This window comes from Mugil cephalus, chromosome 20, assembly GCF_022458985.1.
Source record: "Mugil cephalus isolate CIBA_MC_2020 chromosome 20, CIBA_Mcephalus_1.1, whole genome shotgun sequence".
NCBI classification, from domain to species: Eukaryota; Metazoa; Chordata; class Actinopteri; order Mugiliformes; family Mugilidae; genus Mugil; species Mugil cephalus.
In genome coordinates this window covers 10,584,431-10,603,747 of record NC_061789.1, presented here as the reverse complement: position 1 = coordinate 10,603,747, position 19,317 = coordinate 10,584,431, and the positions used below count along the sequence as shown (strand labels likewise).

The 19,317-nt window shown below is 42.3% G+C and overlaps 1 protein-coding gene and 1 long non-coding RNA gene across 7 annotated transcripts; both read left to right on the top strand.

Annotated features, from left to right (window-relative positions):
* The first annotated feature begins 212 nt into the window (after positions 1-212).
* LOC124998397 (zinc finger protein 646-like) lies at positions 213-13,354 on the top strand. Of its 5 annotated transcripts, none has more exons than XM_047572764.1 (7): positions 213-454; positions 2,216-2,481; positions 2,566-2,812; positions 5,191-5,280; positions 7,492-7,716; positions 7,803-7,937; positions 11,585-13,354. In XM_047572764.1, the coding sequence occupies exons 1-7, from the start codon at positions 320-322 to the stop codon at positions 11,750-11,752; spliced, it is 1,266 nt and encodes a 421-aa protein (XP_047428720.1). In that variant the 5' UTR covers positions 213-319; the 3' UTR covers positions 11,753-13,354. The 5 variants fall into 5 exon arrangements, with proteins under 5 accessions (XP_047428720.1, XP_047428722.1, XP_047428718.1 ...); XM_047572766.1 differs by having other exon boundaries at positions 215-454; positions 7,806-7,937; XM_047572762.1 differs by having other exon boundaries at positions 216-454; positions 7,803-7,985.
* A 1,334-nt stretch (positions 13,355-14,688) lies between these two features.
* Positions 14,689-19,317, top strand: LOC124997393. Of its 2 annotated transcripts, none has more exons than XR_007110964.1 (3): positions 14,689-14,901; positions 16,601-16,855; positions 17,927-19,317. It is a non-coding gene; the product is annotated as an uncharacterized LOC124997393 (long non-coding RNA). The 2 variants fall into 2 exon arrangements; XR_007110963.1 differs by having other exon boundaries at positions 14,696-14,901; positions 19,170-19,317.

Sequence of the window (19,317 nt, the reverse complement as noted above, 5' to 3'; positions counted from 1 at the left end):
GTTAGAATAATAAACAAAAGTTTGAGAACAAAGTCAGAATTATGACTTTTTCCTTGAGTCTATTCTTGAAATTCAGACTCAGAGTTATGTTTTGTTATGTTTTGGTACTTTTATGTATTTATTTATTATTTTATTCATATGTGTTGTTACACTCCAGGCCAGCAGGCGGCGGTAATGCCTCACATGCATCAATATGTCCGCCGCCAAAACGCTCATTTCACAGAAGTAATATTTTTCTTTTCGGAAGAAGATCCCGACAAAGCGGCCCTGTTTCTTTTCAACTAATAAAAAAAAGAGTCGAAGAATCTGAAAACCGACGATGTACGCCAGGACAAATACCGGCAGCACGCATGGAGACTTTCAAGATAGAAACGGAGTGAACTATGTGACATCGACAGAGTCTTTCGGCCACTGCTCCCAATTGTTCTGGAAAAAGGACCCCAACGACACCGGAGTAAGAAAACCAGCAGCCACCACCACCACCACCACCGCTGTTAGCCAGCGAGCCCGGTCCGGCTAACGGAGCAACATTTCACCAGCTAAACACGCAGCGTTGCATCTGTTTTTAATGTTATTGTGTGTCGGCAATTCAGTTTAGCAGCACTGGGTGGTCCAAGGCTGCAGGATATGCTCCAGAACAGCATCGTTAGCATTCGGCTAATCGTCATGCTGAGCGAATCCTGGCCTAGTTTGACTTAGCTGCCGAGCTAAGCGGCTAGTAATGGGTTTTATCCTTCGTGTTGTTTTTATTATGCCTCTAAAAGGGGGAATGGTGGATTTAGACGTGCTGCTTCCGGTGCTGTGGTGTTGCTTTGCCGCAAAGCAATGAGAATAATTAAGAAAATAGCGTCAAAGCAGCCAAGCATCACCGAGTTAGAGCTAACTTGAGGCTACACTCGCTGCTCCAGTCGAACGGGGAACGACAGGAAAAAACATTTTACGTTTTACCTGAAGACACAGCCGCGTGCAATATTGGGTTCATAAAGTTCAGCGTACACTGAAGCAAACCACAAAAAAGGTTTATTTGAGCACAAGTGCACGCACGGGGCCTCCGATATTGTTAGCTTAACAGCGCAAAGTAAACACGGCCGGGCTGCCCCGCAGGAAACGGGAGCGGAAGACGCCCCGCGGAGGACTTTGAAAGACCCCTTTGTGATGCCAGACTGTGCGGTTCATTCATGGTCGCTCTCAGCCCAAAGATTATCTGCACGGGCACTAACACAATTCAATTTATATGTTTAAAAAAAAAAACACATTTTCCGCTACCTGTCTTCCACTGTTGGAAACACGTGCAGTTTGTGGGGCTATTAGCAATAACAACACGGGTCGCTGAATCTGTCATCATTGGGAGACAGGTGTCAGAATCACTTTCCAGGATCACTTGCTGTTTTCTTTTTTTATATATATATATATATATATATTATAAGTCTTTTGCTGAAGATACATACAATAATTTACCAGTACATTAGGTGCACTAGTGGAAACGGAGCCATCATAATATGATTTACTTCAGGAACAAATCTGCTTTCGTGACTTCCTGTAATGTTGACTTTATGTAATCTTATGATCACTTTGGAGGATGTGGTCTGTGGTTCGAGAAATGTGTCTGCAAAGCATTTAGATTAAATTGTTGTACCAAGCACAGCTTCCAGATGAAAACACAGCTGTTATTTTAAACAAATGATGAATCATCACCTTCCTGAAAGCTGGGATTCAGTGTAGAACTGTTGTATCAGAATGCATTCATGAGTATTTAGCCGGATGCCGTAATAATATATATATATATATATACATACACACAATCCTGGACAGTTTTTGCACAGTGGGCATCATAAAGCATAATGATTATTTTCTAATTTAATCCCCAAATTGTGGCAATCAACTGCAGGTTGCTGAGTGTCAGGTGATGGTTGTAAAAGGAGTAGAGGAGACTGAGTAGGTCAGTGAACTGATGAAATGTATAAAAAGCTGTGGGTGTCAGGTTGTGTCAAGCGCAGACACTTGGCATTTAAAAATGGTCGTATCAGTTTTAGTTGTATGTCAAACTAAGATCTGACTGCAGCCGCTTCCTTTCCTTCTTTATCCAGTACTTCACGTATACAAATTCCTATCTCTTGGACAAGTACATATCATATAAAAAAAAGTCGTAAGAGTGTTATTTGCTTCTCTACACGCATCACGGTCTGCATTAACGTTTCCCTCTCCTCTGACGCAGCCAAGTTCGACCATCAGCTGGTGCGATCAGCTCCCCTCGTCCTCGGCAGCCCTCTCCACGTCCAGCCTCTCCTCAGCGTCACTCTCCAGCTCGAGTCTCTCCATGGAGTCTCGAGCGCCGGCGCCGGCGCCGCAGCCGGCGACGACGGCGCCCGACGACATGGAGTCGGACGAGAGGCCGTACGTCTGCGACCTGTGCAGCTGCGCCTACAAGCACGCCAGCTCCCTGCTCAACCACAAGCTCACCCACAAGACTGGAGACTTCAGGTACTGGTCTGGGGCTTTTGTCGTTTCGATTTGAGGTTAAACGTCTTTCGGTAAACTCTACATAATAAACACTTTCGCCACCAGGTGCGACTTTTGCAGCAAGCCCTACACCAACTACATGTCCTTGCGCAACCACATGCGAATCCACGGTCAGAAGCGCTACATGTGCGACCTGTGCGGCAAAGCCTTCCGCCTGGCCCGGTACCTCCGCAACCACCAGAGGATTCACGACGACGGGCCGAACCGCTTCGACTGTCCCTCCTGTTGCAAGAGCTATAGGACCATGCTGGAGCTGGCTCAGCACCGCTGCACCGCTGCTGCATCCAACCAGGTAGGTTTGTGTGTGAGAGCGGCGATGCTGATGATGATGATATGGCGTAGGCTTAATTCATGTTGCCAGTGGGACGTCTCTTTGACTGTGAGAGTTAAAAACGTACTTGCGTGATTTATATTCGAGGAAAATGTTATGTGTAAATTTAAGGCCTTTTTTTAGATGTGTTTCGTTTCAGGATGAACACATACACTTAGTGACAGTCAAAAATTTTATTTTAGGAAGGGATAATTAACACAGTGGTGCTCAAGCTGTCAACAAAGGCTGTGTCGCACATATCCACTAATCTGTACCACAGATGCAGCGAAGCTCCTCAAACAAACTTTCAGTCTTTACTCTTTACTAGAGGATTTTAACTTAAATCTTTGCGGTTTTTGGATGATACAATATTTTAATCCTTGTAATATGTCCTCGGCACGTTTCTTCCTCCAGCGCCTCCGTGCTGTTTTCAGAAAGTTTGTGGAAAATTTGGTTGAAACTCCACTGAAATTACCACCAGCATTAATCCCACTGCTTCAGTAACTGTTGTGGAAGCACAACTTTCCATGAACCGTTAAGTAAATGTGATCTCTTTAATTAAAGGCGTAAAGTGACAGATGTTTCTTCATAAACCCTTGTCAAAGAGCCAAATAAGGGCACAGATGGCTCATTCGCACCAATGTGAATTAGTCACTAACCACAACAGCGTATTTATCTGTATGCATTTACCAGCAGTGCCAGGGCCAGACACAGCAAAAAGCCACCGTCTGCATTTCAAAGTTGCATTTTTATGTCGGCACGCTTACGACAGAAGCAACTACAATTAAGTGACGCTGCAAACACGGCTGCTGACTCTTCTGCATCGATGCGACGAAGGTCGAACGTGACGTTTATGAGTATTTTAAATGTTAGACTCTGGCTCTGAACCGACCCTCAAACTGTCATGATCGGAAAAATGGGTCATAGAGTCCAAAACAACACAGACGGACTTAAATGCGCCAGTGAAATTTAATTGTACAACGCTGCGACAATTAAATAAACACGATACTCCGTGACCTGGAAAGCTGTTTCGAGAAACCTCACCTTCAAGTTTGCACCTTCCGAACCTGGCGCAGATATGTCGGCTCCTCTTGTGAATCTTTCTGTTTTGTATTCGTGGAACAGAATGAATCACCGACCACAGACGTCGCATATCACCAGATTTATTACATCAGAACTATTCAGAGGAACAGTTGAAGTGAACGGCGTCTTTTTAGAAAAAAAGGCGTGTTGTAAAATAACACCTCTCCTCCCTCCAGCACTAAGGTTTGGCTGGAATCATCATCTGTGTGAAAGTCGTATTTGAGCAAGAGTTGGGAGAATTATAGATTAAAAACACACATACAAATGAGTAGAGTGTACTTCCTCCTCGCTCTAAATGCCTTTTATCTGGCACACCACAGGAACCCAAGCTGATTCTTGGAGAGCAACACCACACGACGCTGCGCGTGCGAAACTGCTTTAATGTCGCGAGTGTGTTAGTTTTGCTTCAGTTTGTCGCTGCAGTAAAACGCTCCGCGAGTAAACGTGAAGTTCAGGAGGAGCGACGCGACAGGCTGCGCTCATTAAGTGTAAAATACGTTATTACGGACAAGCTTGAACAAGACGTCCGTGCTTTCGATGGCTGCAACCGACGTTTTTGTGCCCAGTTTTCACCGTGAGCGTCAGAGACGCCGTCCTCTCGCGCCGCGCGGCCTCTTTCCGTCGCATTAAACTAATAATTCAACCGTCGCAGACGCACTTAATGCCACGTCTCACTTCGCACGCTAGAGCGTGTAAACGATTAAAGACCGCAAACTGGCACTAAGTGTTGCCTTCTTTCAGAACCTACACACACACACACACACACAGGTTGTAAACTGTTGGTACCAATTTTAGCACATTTTAACAATTTGTTTCACACATTTGTGTCACGGGGTAAGTAGCACTTTTTGCGACGAGCAAACGACTGGTTGTGTGAAATGTGTTGCGGGTACGTGAAGTTAAAAGGGTTTAAATTTATATTGGTTTCGTGTTATTTGTGCAGAAATACTGATGTGTGAGCGTTGATGATGATTTTATTGCATTGTTTGATGAAAAGTGTGCATGTTGCGCGAGTGTGGCATGTTTTTCCTTGACCCTCTGTCCTCCTTCCAGCCACTAGTGACCCGGAGGACCTTTCGTCAGGCCTCCTGTTGTAAAAGCTGTGCAGCTAGGGTTAGACCAGGGTTAGGCTGAGTTTAGGGAAAGGGTCAGGGCTCAGATATCAGGACGAATACGAATCAGCGGATTTTCCATACAAGTGTAGTAATCCAAACTTATATGTGTGTGTATGTGTGTGTGTTTGTGTGTCTTGCGTGTGCGTCGGGTTGGTTCATAAGAACCGGTTCAACTGCCCGTCCTGCTTTAAGAGCTACCGAACCATGCTGGACCTGGCCCAGCACCGCTGCAGCGCCGCGGCCAAAAACCAGGTTGGTGTGAGCGTGAGCGTGTGTGTGCGCGCTTGTGTGTGTGTGTGTGTTGTTGTTGTTGTTGTGTGTCAGGCAGACTGAGGTGGAGCTGTGAGGAAGGGCCAACTAGTTCAGGTGTTTTGGATGTGATGGTCGGGGGGGAAAATCCCAGTAACTGGTCTGGTTTCAACTTTAAAGCAAATGCAAGAGCCTGTGTCTGACCATCACATTTAAAATTCCACACACAAAAGTTTTAATTTGACGTAATTCAGGCTCAATTTTACTGCCAACCCCAGACGAACATGTTGCCCATAGAGCTCCGTGACATTTTTGTTGACGCCGCCATGTTGGCAGCGCTGATTTCAGGCCGTCAGAGTTTACATCACTATGAACAGATACAAAATGACCAGTACTAGGCAAAACTGAACATATTATATATCACAGACTCTTATCGTGCCCCAGCTGTGCTTTTTTTTTTTTTTGAGCATTAAAACCACCAACGGTGACAATGTTCCTGACCTGTCGTATCTGGATATATATTAACTTTAATTGAAAACAAACAAGAGACTAGAGGCGTCCAGATGAACGCCCCGTTTTGGAGTTTGTAGCTTAAAAAAAGAGTCTCTTCGTCACTGTTACGCTGTCATAGCGGCAGCATAATGTAACGAGCTAATCACTGTTATATGCCTTATAACTTTCATGACATTTCCAGTTTAAATTAATGTCTAATTTATCATCTACGTGTAGATATTATCCACTGTAACGTAATCGCAGTAACTAATTTCTCTGTCATTGTGAGTAGTTTTAATGCTGCATGTGCAACGTTCCTCTGTAATCCATGTTGTAAACATCAGCCTGATTTGCCTCTATGAAGAGAAATCTGCTGGACATCGCGATAAAAACTAAATAAACAAGGCATTACTCCTGGAAAATGCTGGATTCTGTCCCTGATAGAAAGCGATCGCTATACAAGAAAAACCTGTTTGTTCAGGGATCTCACCGCTTCATTTTCACACCTGCCATCTCGTGGGATCTTTGGGAAACGATTTCCTCTTCGCTTGTCCCCGACTGTCCAGGTGTCCTGGGGCACAACAAGCCCCACGTTAATGAGTCAGTTGCTTGCAGTTGTCGACCAAATAGTCATCAGAGAAGCGCGCTTTCCTGCCAATATGGTGGCGTTGTGATTAACGGAGCTCTAGACAAGTATATAAATGTGGCTTAGACATTGTCCACAGGCCACGTATTTCCAGTTCATCAGGATTTGGGACGGCCCCTTTAAAGGCGCTTATTTATTTATTTTCATGCCGATATACTGTGATGTAGATGCAGTAACTTTTCCCCTGCAAGAAAAGCACATGTGGAATGAATAAGAAGAATAATTCAGTTCCACAAAGTTTCTCAGATTTTGTCCGTACACTCGTAGAACAGCAGCATAAATGTTTAGAGAGTGAAAACACCAGGACTGTAAATAAAGACGTGATCTTTATGGGATTCCTGAGTGTTTTTGACTCTGCCGCTGACATCTTGAATTCAAAATCGAGTAAAGAAGCAGCCTTTGAGTGGAGGGTGATCTCTAGGCGCCTACTTACTGCTCAAAATATCCACAGCGTTAATTATTTGTAACTTTTAGGCCCCTCCCCTCAACCCATAGGACCCAAATGCCTCCTGTTACCAGACACCACAGGACGCCCTCAGAAGGCCCACGTCTATTCTCTGATGAGTCACAACTGTTTTATGTTAGGAAGGTGGTCATAATGTTATGCCTGATCGTTGTGTCTAGTCTCTGAACTTGAGATTTAAATTGACGTCGTCCAAAAATCCCCAAAGTTGTGAAGTCGACTATATCCGAGTTGTCAGATTATATTTAGTCGTAGGCTCTAGGTTTGTTACTCGATGTCTGTGTGAGTGTATTTGTTCGTTTGCTTGTTTGTGCGTGTACGTGCAAGTTGACCACTCCATCCGCTCACATTGACAGGCGTAAAGAGGGACAGGGCAGTGGGAGGAGACGAGTGTGAGGCAGAGCTGAGACGCATAAACTCAGAGCAGCACCGAGCTTCGAGAAGGAAACTTGAGTGTGGAGATTTATAAGATTACAGTATCATCCTTCATCCGTCACCACTCCTCAAATCTGTATTATCTCAGTTACAAGCATGCGTTACTGGCATGAAGCGCAGCCGCGACGACGGGGACGGGTTTTTAACTCCCTCGTCTCCCTTGTCTCTCTCCGTCCAGTCTGGCGGTCGCCGCTCCAATTTCTCCAACGCTCGACGTCAACAGCAGCAGCAGCAGCAACAACAGCAGCAGCAACAACAGCAGAACAATGCTAGCTCCATGATGCAAGCGCAACACGGAGGACATGGCCAACAGGAACCTCTTCCCTCCCACTGCGTCTCACCGATGTCCCAGGGAGGGCCGGGCGGCGGCGTGGCCAGCCAGTCTGTGCCTGACCCCCACCAGGTAGGCAAAAAAAAAAAAAATAATACATAAACTTCTACTGGTTGGCATTAAGAGTGTTGAGATTTGTGCGTGTGTGTGTGCGCCAGCAGGGCCGTCCAAGCTCAGTGTCCTCTCAGAGCAGCCAGCAGAGCATGAGGAGCTCGTCCTCCAGCAAACACGTCTCCTCCTCCAGCGCCACCCCGTCCTCCTCCTACTCCCTGCTCCAGCCCCTGGTGCCTGAGGTAAAGGAGATGAGCTCGGGATACACTAGGCTGAGCGCCAACCCCATGGTAGGAGAGAGCACCGCCCCACACACAACACCCGCTGTTCGCTATCTGCTGGCTAGCTGCCTCTTCTCCCTGTCCACCTACTAACACCTGGAGAGGGGGGCTAATGCTTTCTAACAGCGCAGGGCTTTAGTCACCGCTGACACGGGAAATATTAGAGGAGAAACAGTAGACGCCTGGTAACGGTCTCCTTCAATTTGGAGATGAAACATATGTCGCTGTAATTATTACAGTGATATTTTATAATTACGGAGGCAACTATTATGAATCAATTAATTTGGCAGCTTTTAGGATGAAGATAGGAAGTAGATTGTTGAAACGTAGCAAAACAACAAAGAGAAAACCAACAGAAATAATAGAGGTTGTAAGTAATGGTTTAAATTCCAGTTTGAATATTAAACACAACGTCAGTAATTTTTTTTGTCTTTTTAATTAATTTATATTAAAAACTAATTTTAAATGAAGTGACTTTTGCTGCACACACAATATAAAAATGGGCAGTAATATGTTTATACGCTGCTATTAATTACACTACCGGTCAAAGGTTTTAGAACACTATTATTTTCTTTCTTTTTTTTATTGAAATGTGTGCAGTTTAATGTCTCATTTTACTCTGAAATAAAAGCATAGACCAAATAAACAACAGAAGTTAATATATATATATCTAAAAATATATTCTGAACTGTCAACTCATCAAAATAACCTTCTGTGGCTGATGTGACATTCTTTCTTTCTAAAAACGGAAATCAAATATTTTTCCTCACAGTTTCATTGCAGAAGTTCCCAGAAATGTGCGGCACTTGTAGCTTTGCTTTCACTCTTGTGTCCATGAGTTTAATATCTAGAGACTGGGCCATGGTCCACTCCATGCTTCCTTAGCTTCCTTAGCTTCCTTACCTTCCTTAGCTTAGCTTGGACTAAAGGTTTGGGTCATTATCTTGCTGTAGGATGAGGCCCTGACCCAACTATACCAGAGGATACTTGCGTGCTGTTCTAAAACTTTTGACCGGTGTTGTACCTCAGTCCCTGGGTCAGGTTCATCTAATTTTGGGACTGTGAACATGTCGTGAACAACTCTGAGGAAATTTGGACTCGGGAAAAATTATGTATTTAGAAGAAAGTATCTAGTAGCCCTTCGAGGGGCATCATCACCATTTTTTTTCCCCCACAAAATTGAGTCATTAACGAGTCCTTTAAATGTGAGAAATCTTATTAATTTTGGAGCTCGCCGGTCGTTTACTCTGAAACTTGTAATTGTGATTTTTAAATATATATATATATATATGAACTGAAAAACTGAACAAAAAAGCTAATGTTAGCTGGTTCATCTTAACTTTACCCGTCAGCTGTTAGTGTTTAGTGTAATATGTCCATTTGATCAGCAATCCTGGCTCAAAAACTGCAATTAAAACGATAAAACATGTAGTATTATTATTATTATTATTATTAATGCTAATTATCATTCAGGCATGAAGAGTTTTTTTTTTTTTTTTTTTAAGAGAACCACTGACCTGGGTTTAGACTAGTATGGTAACTTTTCCCTGCTCATACTCCCAGTGGCCTTCTGAGAAAAACAACAGACTAAATCTATAGGTCGTTATCTGGTTTCCTGTGAGCTGTGGATCCCCTCTGGCGGTAGGAGACTCTCTAACACGACTAACCTGGGGCTGAGCTGCTAACTTGATCCGTCTCTCATGATAATCATTCTCCCTGCTTCACATCTCACTGTTGCACTGAGGGCTGTACATGAATCGTGCCATTTGACTTCACAGATGCATCAAGTTGTTTTTTTTCTGTTTGTTTGTTTTAAATATTTGGGTTATTCAAGTCTTCGGGTTGGAATCTGCAACATCCGTTTTAAATGACATCAGAAACACTGTTCATCTCCCTAAATCTGAATAGTTTGAAATTAGAGAGTACATGTCAAAGTCACTGGTGTCGATAAAGAGTTTTTACTTTGTAGAACGTGGGAGATGCTGGCTTCGCTTTGTGTGACGTTAGTGTTTTAACACGTTATTGAGGCTCCAACCACACGTGTGAAAACACCAAAGTCAACACAAACACCTTCACCAGCAGCAGCAGCAGCAGCAGCAGCAGCATTCACACTCAGTGTGTTTACATGCACAACTTAATCGAGCTATGCTCATATTTCCACTGTCTGAATATGCTCCTTGTCCCAGTTTACATGAAACAGAGAAAAACGTAGAACTGATGAGAACATGTCCTCCTCCTCCGCACTAGGTGGCGATATGTGTCTTTTCAGAGGGTTAATACGACCCCCCTTCTGGCTGACTTATGTCATTTAATAAATACAGACCGACATTTCAAACAACAACTTGATAAATAGTAGTTCAGAGAGAAAATTGATTTCCAGTTTCATTATCTGGGTTAGGGAGAGTAACGCGTTAACATGCACTTAAGTTGTCCAGTTAAAGTCGGATTAAGGCGATAGTTTAGGTTTTTTCAATGCACATATAAACATACTGAGTGATTGCTGGTATAAGATGAACAAGAGGCCGAGAGAAAACCTGTGTTGATTCTCTTGAGCTCAGCTGATTATTGCCATTAGGAAATAATTTAATAATCAACTTGCAGTCAAAAACATTTTGCACTTTGAGTTTCTTTAAGGGAAGAACAGTTCAGTATATATATCAGCAATATATAAAAATAAATACACAAAAATAAAAATAACAATTCTTATGTAAAGTATGTTCACTTCAGGGCAAACGTTTGGAAGCTACTTGGAGTTTCCGTTCACAAGGCCTTTCTTAAAAACCAGCATGAGTTCTAGTGATGATCACACTTTGCTTTTATTGATATGAACCATTTTCCTCAATTTACCTTTAAGTGTACATTAATGTTACCTGAACATCGCTGAATAAATGTCAGCAAAAGAAAAGAAGAAGGGCTTAGTTTTGGGGTCGAGAAGATTTGCAAGAGTCAACACTTGAGTGCAAAAGTAAAAAAAAAATCACACTTTGCATTATTCACTTTAATCCTTCTGAGCATTTGAGAGTTTGCATGTAATTATCCCTTGTGGAACAAATGCCTCGTATATGCCGTGCTGTTAAAACTAGAGGAAGAGGAAAACAAAATCTAAGCAATTACATATGTAATTTGATCTTGCTTCCAAAATTTTTGCCCTGTAGTGTAATAAAATGTAAGAATATTTAGTGATAATAACCTGTTTAACAGTTAAATGGTTCCTCATTTAAAAAAAAAAAAAAAAAAAATGAGTCGTTAAACTGACCCGTTAACTAGTTGTTTAAAAGAGCTGAAGAAAATGACCACAACACAAATACTGAGAGTCCAAAAACCCACTGGGATCTGTGCACGATCAAAAGACTTGACATGTAAGAGGACACAGTGCAGCTTCTCAGGAACGTTTATTTAGTCCACACGTGAAGATTTGAATGTTGTTTTGCTGTTTGCTCCACGTCCTCTGCCTTCATTGTTGCTTTTTGCATTCTTCTCATGCATCAAACATTTACTTATATATTATTTATTATTCTGCAAAGTCTCTCCATTGACGACGTCTAACGGTCTCCCTCATTCTCCTCCCTCCGCCCCTCCCCCCCGCTGTCTCTTCTCGACGCTCTCAGCCGAAGCACCAGGACACTTTCTCTCTGGCCCCCCAGCGGCCCCTCACCACCATCAACCCCATCGGCCACTCCCTCCATCCGAACGGAGCGCCCACGCTCAAGCCTTCCCCCGTGCCACGCACCATCCAGGCCATGCCCTGGGAGCAGCGGTCCCTCTACAATCAATGAGACTGCCTGGAACCGAGCACCCTCCCCCTGCCCCCTCCCTCCCTCCCTCCACCTTCACGTCCACCACCACCTACGACACGACCTCCAAACCACACCCCCCCAAACCCCCTTTCAGACCCAGCATCAAGGATGGATGGATGGATGGAGGACTGCCGGACGCCCCCGCTTCCCCCCTCCCCCCCCCCCCCCCCCTCCTCCTCCCGCCCTTTCCTCGTCCCCTCACCCCTTCTTTGGAACGTTGTGTTTGGGAATGGGGACGGGCACCATTATGAACTAGTTGAGATTGATTACTGAGTAGTTAGGTTTAAAACAATGTGTTGCCTTGACCCTCATGTATGATCTATGCCATGTACTGGATATAAGTTAAAATGTTTGTCCTCTAATCTGTCCTCTCACTAAGAATTTATCTCTCCCATCCTCCTAGTTATGAAAATATCTATCCTTCCCATTATGAATAGTGTCTCTCCCCCCCTCCCCGACCCTTTTTCCATATGTTAAATGAAAGCCTATTTTTATCAAAGGGTGACCCAGACTCCCCCCACCCCGCCCCCAACGTCGAGGGATTCCCGGGCGCCAAGTAAATGTGACAAAAATTCTTCCTCGGTCCGATATGTTTATGAACATAACACCCACCTTTTTTTTTTTTTTTTTTTTAAAATCTAATAAGGAATCAAACCTCAAACTCTTTCGACAGAGCGAACTTTGTGTATATTGTGCAGGCGTCACTCAAGCTGATTCCTTTTTACCTCCAGTGTGATCGCACACCTCATCTCCAAGGACCACGACCGACCCCCCTCGGCCGGTAGCTCCTCTGCAAAACATTTCAACGTGCACGCGGCCGTTTGGCCTCTGTGTGGCGCCCATCACCTTCGTTAAGCTCTTTTTTTTGTTTTGTTTTTAAACTCTCATCAGGTCGTTTCAAGTCATTTTAGTTTCGGGGAATCTGCTGTCGTCGAGAAAAGTCTTCATCCCTCTCGTTTCAAACTGACTGTTACAGTGTTCCTCTCACTTAAAAGCACTTTAAGACAAGTGCTGTTTAATTATTACCGCCTCCCCCCAGAGCTGTGTCCACTATGAAGATGTAAGATCAGCCTTACATCAGCCCCCACCTCCTCTTACCACCACTCTCGTCCACCTCCAGTGACTCGGCAGCAGTGACTGGGCCTAGTCTGAGCCCGCGACACCTGAAACCACAGCTGGAAGCTACAGCGGCCAAAATATCCAGTGTATTTTCAGCCCCCGGACCCACCCCAGCTACACCTCCCAGTGTTTCTTTTCGTGTAGGGGAAGAAGGATGGTTTTATTTAACACCCAGGTCTCCAGCCGATCGCAGCCGGCCACGTTGAAGAATTTTGTAAAGCGGTCAGTCGGGAGGAGTGACAGTTAATTCATGGATCCAGTATGTAGTTCTGTTAGATTATCTCGCTAACACGGTGTTCATTGAAATACCCTCAATTCTACTGACATTGTATTTTCTCTTTTTAAAGTTGTTTCTATTTTTATTCATGACATGTTTTCATTGTTATTGTTGCTTTCTCTCTCCTTGTAAAGTGTCTTTGAGTATTTAGAAAAGTGCTATACAAATAAAATGTTTTATTATTATCACCATCAGTGCCGCTTTTCTCGCGGAGGAGGCTAACGATACTGTTCATTCATAAGAAGAATGCAGATATTTTCTTGCTCAAGCGTCGGCAGGTGTTGTCAAGATCGAGAATGGACGACCCAAATCCGAAGTCGGCGTGGAGAAGTCAAAAATAAATAAATAAATAAATAAATAAAATGCTCAGAATAAAACATTTCAGAATAAGATGATGTGAAACCAGGAAAAAAGCTCCAGAACGAGGACATGAGTAAGTGGTTTATTTGGTGTCAGTTGAAGTGTATCCTCTAAACACATCTGTCTTTTCATTTGTGTGGAAATTTCTCCCAAATGAAGAATGAAAACATCCACCAGAGGGTGACATGTGCATGATGTACCGCAGTTATACGGTTTATATTCTGTGATGAGGTGCCTAAGCTTCAGTGACAGGATGTTCAGGAGCAACATTAAGTGGCAGGTAATGATGTGAAAGTAAATGTTCGTGGCCCCTGGGTGGCTACATTTAACTTTATTTTGGAAAAACAACCACTTTAAACCTATGAAGACCTTACCTTCCATTAACAATACACTACAACCTTCATTAGACCCCCTTTTATCTAGATTTCACTATTTTAAAACGCATATGTGCCTGGGAACCCGGAGAACTTTAGATCACCACCGTGCAGCACACAGGTTTGTTCATCTCCTGCATAGACGTGAGATGTGACGATACGTCCTCCAAACTCAGTTTTCTCTGGGGAAGGTGAGTGTCCACATGTGGAAAACGAACAAGCTGTCCATATTTAAATCTGTTCAGGAAAATGCAACATTACAGTGCATTGCCACTAGAAATGGACTTTTCAGTGTTTAGCAGAGATGCCTCACGCTGGATTTAATGGGAGCTTTATAAATAACGATTAAAGAGAACAATAAAGGTAGGATACAATTATAGGGCACCACATGACACACCCAGACTGATAACGTTTGGATGTGGTCATTTTTTTTAATATTGTGTGTTAAATCGATCTATAATCTATAAATAAATCTACATAGAATTAACGATTTTTAACCATTTGATCATAATCCAACCCTTTTTAGTGTTGATCAGGGCGAGAGGGTGCATTTAGAGAAACTTGAACCACTGTGTTGACATCTTTTTTGCTGGATGATGTAATTTGATCCCGACGACTGGACGAGAACTACATAAAATAAGTTATTATATTAATAATATATATATTTGTTTTACTTTTTAAACGTTGTCTGGAAACTTAAATCAGGCCGGAGAATGCACTTTCACACACAGAATGACACCAGAATCGTAAGTATGAAAGTAATAATTTGGTATAATAATATAGCTGCTGAAAGGATTTTGTTTCTTGTGTACGTGGTCCACAGGAGTCGTCATTTTTTATCGCATTTCATTCATATATTCGAAACCGCGCGCACGTTCCGGGAACGCGCATTAAAAGCCGTCTCCTAAATAAATGAGCGAGCTGGGCCACGCGCTCTTGTCGGGCCGATTTAAAGGCTTTGAAGTTTTCGGACGAGTGACTCTCCGGTGCGTATCGAGGTGAATTAAAATCCACTCGCCGACAGGCGGAGCGTCGTTTCTGCGTGGGCTCTGGTTATCGATTAGAAATCATTCGCCTTTTCGATGGCCGGGCTCGGTTGTTTTTTTTTTCTTCGTTTTTTTTTGGGAGGCGTTTCGGGCCCTCGGCGGCTCCAGCTCCCGTGACGAACCGGTTGCCTTTTCCTCTAATACGTTAACCGAAGCTAATGCTACAAATGAATTCCTGACAACTAATTATCTAAAACTGACTGAGGTTAATTAGCAGCAGCTGTGTTAATGCATTTAAGGAGCCCGGAAACTATTTATCTTTCATTATTCGGTGGAAACAGGTATAGTTCTAATGGTCATTTACGAATAAACTAATTAAAAGCGACAATTTTAGTGAAAACAAATGTTTGGGTGAACGTAATTGTTTTGTATTTTTTCGTAGTTTAGCCACACTTACGAGAGCACACATTCAATCTGATAGGAGTGATTAAAGCAAAGTCAAATACGTAACATGTACGTACGGAAATATATAATTTATAAGCAATTTGTTTCGAAATAAAAAAGGTTCATATTTTAAAAATAATTCTTCCAGGCTGTTGCGCCTCAGCAGGCCGTCCCAGCCCAGCCCGAGGCCCCGGCCTCCCCTCCCTCGGCGCAGGACGAGGCCCGTGTGCAGCGGCCCGCGTCGGCCGCTGGGTGGCGGTATTAGTCCGGGACAGGACAAGGGACGAGAGAAGGAGCGTTTAGTGTCAAAATTGCTGTCGTCTGTTTTACTTTATAATCCAACCTCCGACCGCAGCAGAATAAACAGCTTATCGCGTTTAAGGCTTCGTTGACAAAGTGCAAATGCGTTAGGTTTTTAATTCCGTGAGTAAAGCGACAGATAATCTAATAAAAAAAATGAACGCAAAGCTTCCAAGTGCTGCATTTTCACATCATCGTGCAACTAACTAAAGTTTCTTTTAAAGAACTTTATTAGCAACACGTTGATTTTAAAATGTACTTTTTAATTTAAACTGATTCGTCCATGTCTGAGGTTAAACTAATAAAGTTTTCCCTTCAAAAAAAAAAAACCCTGATTTTGCCTTGTTGATTCACCTATATTTAGCTACTTTAAATCTGCCATTTTATCAAATTCTCAACGTCACTGCTGTTAGCCCACGATCACAAATAACACATGTGTTTTCTCTGATTCAGACCAGGACACGCAAATCCCTGATTAATTAGGAAATTTGAGTCTTTTTTAGTTGGACTACTCCAATGAGTGCAAACCCTAAATAAAAGAGAACGAAGAGAAAGTGGACACCTCGTGTCTAAACTTGTGAAGGAAGTTGACTTTAGAAATGAACACAGTTGTGGGGGGTTTGTTAGTTCCGCCTCCACCCGTGATTGTTCCTCCCCACGAAGGGCTTCTTTCTTTTCGTCTTTTAATTAACTGCAAAATGACGCAGACGTCATAAACCAAACATTTAGAAGAAAAGTCACATTTGTTTGTTTGTTTTATTATTATGTACAAAAGAACAGTGTCGGTGCGTGTAAAAGCCTCTGGCCAACTATGAACAATTAAACAAAGATATCTTCTCATGTCATTCTCATGTTTTTTTTTGTTTTTTTTTCATCCAGATGAGCCGACGCATTGATTGTGATGCGTTTAAGTGTCCCTGGATGCATTTGCTCTGCGCATTAATTGGTAAACTTGTTTGTGTTTCAGATCCAAATGAGGGTCGGGTTCGAGTACGGATCGAAACATGTTCCGTCGCCACCGATTTGATCCCATCACAAGATGGTCTCTCGTTTGTTTCTTCAAATGGGGGTCCTCTAAGAGGTGCCTCCTCTCTCTCTCTCCCTCTCTCTCCCTCCATCTCCTCCCCCTTCTCTCTCTCCATTTTGTGTGTTTGCTGAACGCATCGAGTCTCCGCCGCCACACGAGGGATTTCGGAGTATTATTTTGATCGAGCTCCTATCGGTGAGTTCGATTCACAAATGGTTAACGACTCCTCCTCCTGCTTCCCCCCACAGACATGCGTGTTTATTTATTTTATTCGTTTTTTTTTTTTTTCTTTTTAATTCAATCATCCAATCCTGATCAGTGAAAACATCCAGTTTGACTCATAGTTCCGGGCTGCACGAGGGAGTGTGGATCTTAAATGAACTCGATTAAAAATCAAAGTGAAAGAGTTTGCAAGCAGGAGGCTTCATGTGGAAGATGGTTTATTAGATGAACCGATCAGTGAGGTCCTGGGAGAATTAAAAAAAATGTTAGATTTCAGCATTTTATTTTATTGTTTTGCACAAAAACAGCCTTTAAATGAATTATTATTTTATTCCTCTACCATTCCGTATTGATTCTGAATCTGTTTACATCATGTTTAAACTACTTTAATTAATCTGGGTATTGCACAAAGGCAAACTCAGTTCATATGTGCTACATATAAGTACAAACTTTGGATTTCTTGTTTATCTCCTCTGTTAAATCTTCTGTGCAATGTTTCAACTTTGATTTTCTGAAGAGAAAAAAAATATATAAACTGCTCATAAAACCTGCTCTCCAGAAAACCATCTCACCAGCCAAACCTCTTCAGATTAAAAAAATAAACGAAAACTAATATTTCCCATCATCTGGTGCAGCTGTGCAGTTCCCAGCTTCTGACAAGTTAAACTTTACCACAGTCTCTTCATCTTTTCGTTAACACGTTTCATTTCACTTTATTCTACTGTTCTAATTTCTTCTCAACATATTGAGATTCAACAAACAAAGTATGCACCATGTCAGATTAATTTAGATGTATAATAATAATATTGTCATTTGTATATATGTTACCTGAGGTACATTTATCTTAACATTAATTACCTTTCTATTGCGTGACTTTATTTTACATCCCACAGTTGTATTTTTACCAGTTTGTGGCCTTTCATAGACACATTTCATGCATTGATCACATAAGAGAACAACTGCACCATGTGAAAAGTTAATCTAAAGTGAAAACTGAATTTTTCGCTTTAACATAACAATATCATCCTTTACCGCTTCACCCAGTTGCAGAAAGCACATCCTGTTTCCATGCTGTCAACACAGGAAGTGAGGCCCACACATGGCAAGGTATTTCAATCAGTCATTTTTAAGTAAAAACAATTGAAAGTGAACATTCGCTCCCGGGACTGGTGTGAAACGGCCGGAAAAGTTTCCGTATCTCAGTTTTAGGCCTCCAGTTCATTTTACCGAATGTTTTCGTTTGTGCGCTTTCAGTAGATGGCAAGGAACATTTTTCCAGTTTTTCCCGATAGATCTGGAGGCGCGTGGACGGGATTTATAACCAACTGCTACTAAAGAAGCAAATCAAACAACGAATGAAATGGTGAAGCCAAAGTTTGCACGTGTTCTGTTAGTAATAGAACATATGAAGTCAAATGTTTAAAACTAAAGACTTTAAGAAGAAACTGAGCCCTTTAGCTCCGGTTTGTGAATGAAGAACATGAATTTGTCCTCGATTATTCATGAAAAAGAAGAAGAAACCTTCCTTGTGATATTAATAAATTCATGATTTTTCTTCTTCTTCTAACCTTAAATAGAACCAACAGACAGTCGGGTCACACTCGCTAGATTTTTGTCTATTTGCGCGTTAAGAGCATGTTTTAAATTACATCAAGATCCACACTTTGAAACTGTTTTCACCGTCCACAGTCGTAGAACATAAAAGTACATTTAATTTAATCATAAATAAATGCTGTTTGGAGGTGGATGGTGAACGCACCAGTCTCCCTGGCTGCCCTGGTGCCTTAGTCTGAAGAAAACATTTTCACCCTGCTGGGAACGTCAAAGGAAAGAGGTCAGTCAGGGTGAATGACCTCTTTCCTTTGACTTCATACCAGTTTTGCATAAGAACTTCAAATCCCACAGCACCAGGCTCATTGTGCAAGGTTCGTTTTCACATTCATTCACAGAGGAAAGAAAGATTTGAACAGTACTCAACTAATTTTTTATTTTTTTAAATGATTTTTCTAAAAATGTAAAGACTCAAAGCATTTATGTAGATCTCTTCTAGAGGGACACTTAAAAGATGTTGTAGCTGCTCCATTTTATCTTCAATTCAGTCTTTAACAAAAACAAAGTTAATGCAGTTTATTCCACACAAGTTGTGGCTATAAACTTCCACCACAAACTGATCCTCTCTTGAGAAGATTCTTTTATTTTTTGTGACATTTCTCCCTTGTCATTGTTTTTTTCTGCCAATGTTATTGTGTTGTTGTTTGTTTCACATTGTGTTTGGATTACTTTTCAGCTTCATTCCCAGTGTAACTGAAGGATGGGAGGCTGCACGTGGATCTTAAATGACACACACACAGAGCCAAGCCACCAGTGCAACATTTAATCCTTTATGTTTTATATATTTCATTCTGTCTGCAAGTATTAAAGCTATAGATACATTT